At 42.5% G+C, this 4201-nt stretch overlaps 1 protein-coding gene across 1 annotated transcript in view; it reads right to left on the reverse strand.

The window, feature by feature from the left end:
* Positions 1–321: 321 nt before the first annotated feature.
* Positions 322–4201, reverse strand: part of ZBBX (zinc finger B-box domain containing) — a 127254-nt gene continuing 123374 nt past the window's right edge. Inside the window, exon 18 of the mRNA XM_044669540.1 lies at positions 322–497. Within this exon, the coding sequence (XP_044525475.1) occupies positions 322–497 (176 nt within the window). The remainder of the gene's footprint in view (positions 498–4201) is intronic.

Below are 4201 nucleotides of genomic sequence, written 5' to 3' on the forward strand. Positions count from 1 at the left end.
CCCAACATCTATGACCAACACTGTGAAGTTCTCCTTCCTCAAAGGTTGGCCATAATCCAAAGGCTGCACATCATAGAAAAGACATGGTTTGGAGGCAGGGCCAAAATGGTAGAGCAGAGGCAGAGAAAGCATGAACCTCTCTGAGAATCCTTCCAATCAACCTGAAAATAATGCTTGAAAACAAAAACTAGAGAGATGAACAAAGGGATGAAGTGAAGCAATTATTTGTCAGAAAGCAACTTGGAAGGTGTTGTAGATAAATTAATAAAGTAGTAAATTTGTTAATTTATCTACAACAAAGGTAGGCAGAGAGAGACTGGTTCACTGGGGTAAGAGGGGACCCAAAGCCCACAGCCAGGCTACACAGTACTCACTACAAAGCCCCACTGAGGAATACCTGTGCAAGCCAACAGCAAGCTCCACTACCACACTGCAGTGCCCCAGATTCTGAACCTCGGCCTCTTTGAGATCTCCAGACACTGTGTAATCCAACAGCCCTAGCACAAGCCTTTGCAAAGGGCTATTAACAGTGTATCTGGCTTGTGTAAGCCCAGAGTGAGGCCTAGAGACTGCCCAAATCCAAGGTAAGGTCCCCAACCGCAGTGCAGGGCAGTTTGTGGGACACCTCATGGGTACAACGTAAGGGAAGGGCAAGAGCCTGCAATGAGCACCAGAACTCCAGCACAAGGTATATTTTTTTCAGGGGGAAAAGTGGTGATTTAATAAAAAAGTATATTTCTGAATATTCCTAATGAAAATAGCAGATCTAAAAAGAAAAGTTGATATTCAAATAAAAGACTCAAAAAAAAAGGTAAATAAAAAGAGAAAATTTAAGGGATTCAATGAGGTCAAACTATTTATATTACTACATAGAAAAATGATATTTGTAACTGTTAACATTTTTATCATTATTAGAACAGTTAGAAAGCGTGTATACATAGTGTGGGAGTAAGTTGATTGAGATGGTATGATATGCAAAAAAATAAAGGGGTGAAAAGAGTATTACATTAGAGAAATGAGAAAGAAGAAGTAGAAAGGGGTAAGTTATCTCACTTAGAGGCACCAAAAAATAACAACAACAACAAAAAAAAAAACTATCACACTAGAGGGGAGGACAAGAGAGCCAACAGGTAATGCTTAAAACTTATCCTCATCAGAATGAGCTAAAAGTAGGAATAACAACCATATTCTATAATAGAATGCTACCTTATGTTACACAAAAGTAAGAGGGGAATAAGATAAGAAAGTATAATAGAATAGAGGGGAAAATTGCAGGTGGCAATTAGAAGCAAAATATTTGTGAAGAGGAACAGAATGAAAGGAGAGAGAATCAGTAAGATCAAAGGGTAAAAATAAGGTGGAAGGGAGCAGTTCCAGGTTAAGATGGCAGCAGAGTTTACTCTGTTTAAGCAGCTCTTAACCTCTCCTGACTGAAACACACAAGACTCCTCAAGGAGACATAAAAACAAACCCAGTTGAACGGAGGGACCCCACAACAGGGCGCAGTGTGGAAGGTACGTGGAATGGGGACATTTCCATGCTATAAAGGGGTGAAACAGCTCTCACTAAATCGTGGGCTGAGCAACCCCCCCCAACCCCCTCCTCACACCACCTATAATGCCAAAGCCAGCTAAAAAGAAATAGAGCAAGTTTGGGGCACCCATTGAGTCATTGGCAGATCCAGGGCCTGTTCCTGAGAGCAGCAAGATTTAGGACCTTAAAAAGCTAAAGAACGCACACGAACTCTGAGCACGGGTGCAGAGCACGGGCACAGAGCACAGGTGGAGGCAAACACAGTGGGGAACCAGCTCAGACGGGTATACGACTGTGGAAGCAGCGCCCTGAGACTTGTAAAGAAACCTCCAGCAGAGGACCAAGTGAGGGGGTCCACCTGGGGGCTTGACCTTGAGAAAAACCAGAACTCAGACCTCAGGACCAAAAAGACTACAGACAGACCCTGAGCGCGAGGATAAAGCTGAGAAGCTGCTGGGATAACAATGGCTACCCAGAATCAGGAAGCTCGGACGAGAAAGATTAACAAGAAAAAGAAATCTTTGAGTTCCGGGTTAAGATGGCAGCAGAGTAAGAGGCAGCTCTTAACCTCTCCTGACCGAAACACACAAAACTCCTCAAGGGGACATAAAAACAAGTCCAGACGAATGGAGGAACCCCACAACAGGGCACAGCGTGGAAGGTACGTGGAATCGAGGCATTTCCATGCTATAAAGGGGTGAAACAGCTCTCACTAAATCGCAGGTTGAGCAACCACCCCACCCCCAACCCCTCCACACACAACACCTATAGCGCCGAAGCCAGCTAAAAAGAAATAGAGCAAGTTTGGGGCACCCATCGAGTCATTGGCAGCTCCGGGGCCTGTTCCTGAGAACAGCAAGATTTAGGACCCCAATAAGCCAAAAAACGCACACGAAATCTGAGCGCGGGAGCAGAGAGTGGACGCAGGGCGCAGAACTCCAACTCAGAACGCAGGCTCAGAGCACAGGCACGGGCGGAGGCGTGGGTGGAGGCAGACACAGCCAGGAAATAAGCTCTGAAACCCTGAGTGGGGAACCAGCGTGGACGGGTATACGACTGTGGAAGCAGCGACCTGAGACTTGTAAAGGAACCTCCTGCAGAGGATCAAGCAAGGGGGTCCACCAGGGGGCTTGACTTTGGAAAAAAACAGAACTCAGACCTCAGGAGCCAATAGACCGCGGACAGACCCTGAGCGCGAGGATAAATCTGAGAAACTACTGGGCTAATGATGGCTACACAGTCTCAGGCAGCTCAGAAGAGAAAGAATAACAACAAGAAAAAGAAGTCTTTAACACTCAGCAACTTTTACACAGAGAAAATCCAGACAACCGAGCAAACAGAAGAGGAGAACAAACAAGCATCCGGACCCTCCTCAAATAAGGAAAACTCCTCACAAGCTATGGAAGAGTTCAAAACTGAAATTTTGAGGAAAATGGAAGAGATCTGGCAAGAAAATAACTGTTTAAAAGGTAGAATCTTGCAATTGGAAAGTGAGGCTCAGAAACCAAATGAACTGATAAGCAAATTGAACACCAGAAATGACCAGATTGAAAAGGAATACCAGAAGATTATGGCCGAAAACCAGAAGATTATGGCCGAAAACCGAAAGATTATAGCTGAAAATCAATCCCTAAAGGCTAGAATTGAGCAAGTATAAGTTAATGATATCTCAAGACAACAAGAACAAATAAAACAAAGTCAAAAGACTGAAAAAATAGAAGGAAAAATGAAATATCTCAATGAGAGAGACAGACCAAGAAAACCAGTCTAGAAGAGACAATTTGAGAATCATTGGTCTTCCAGAAAAACCAGAAATTAATAGAAACCTGGACTCCATACTAACAGAAATAATTCAGCAAAATTGCCCTGAAGTCCTACAACAAGAGGGCAATATAGACATTGAAAGGATTCATAGATCACCCTCGACACTCGACTTAGAAAAGAAAACACACAGAAATATCATTGCCAAATTCAAGAGTTTCCAAGCAAAAGAAAAAATCTTACAAGAAGCCAGAAAGAAACAATTCAAATATCAAGAAGCACCAATCAGGATCACACAGGATCTGGCAGCCTCTATGCTAAAAGATCGCAAGGCTTGGAATACGATATTAAGAAAGGCAAGAGAGCTGGGCCTGCAACCACGGATCAACTCCCCATCAAAATTGACTACATATTTCAAGGGGAAAACATGGGCATTCAACAAAATTGAAGAATTCCAGGTATTTGCACAGAAAAGACCAGGGCTAAATGGAAAGTTTGATATCCAACCACAAAAATCAAGAGAAACATGAAAAGGTAAATAAGACACAGAAGGGAAAGAAAGAAAATTTATAATTTTTAAATTTGCCTTTTTAAGGGCCTCAGTGAGATCTAATTATCTGTATTCCTATGTAGAGAAATGTTATGTATAATTCTCTGTAGTGAACTCTATTCACTATTATAATATTCACTATTATAGTAATCAGAAGAATAATTCACAGGGTGAGGGTGGAACACTAAATAATCTAAGATGGCATGGGGGATGGGAAAGAGGGGGTGAATACCAGGGGACTTGAAACTTGAGTGAATAAGAAAATAGAATATTATATTACACACAAAGAGGGCATGAGAGGGAGAGGGGACAAATACTATTATAAGAAGGAGAGGAAGAGAGCATAAAGAGGTAATA

Source organism: Gracilinanus agilis, chromosome 3 (assembly GCF_016433145.1).
Source record: "Gracilinanus agilis isolate LMUSP501 chromosome 3, AgileGrace, whole genome shotgun sequence".
NCBI lineage: Eukaryota > Metazoa > Chordata > Mammalia > Didelphimorphia > Didelphidae > Gracilinanus > Gracilinanus agilis.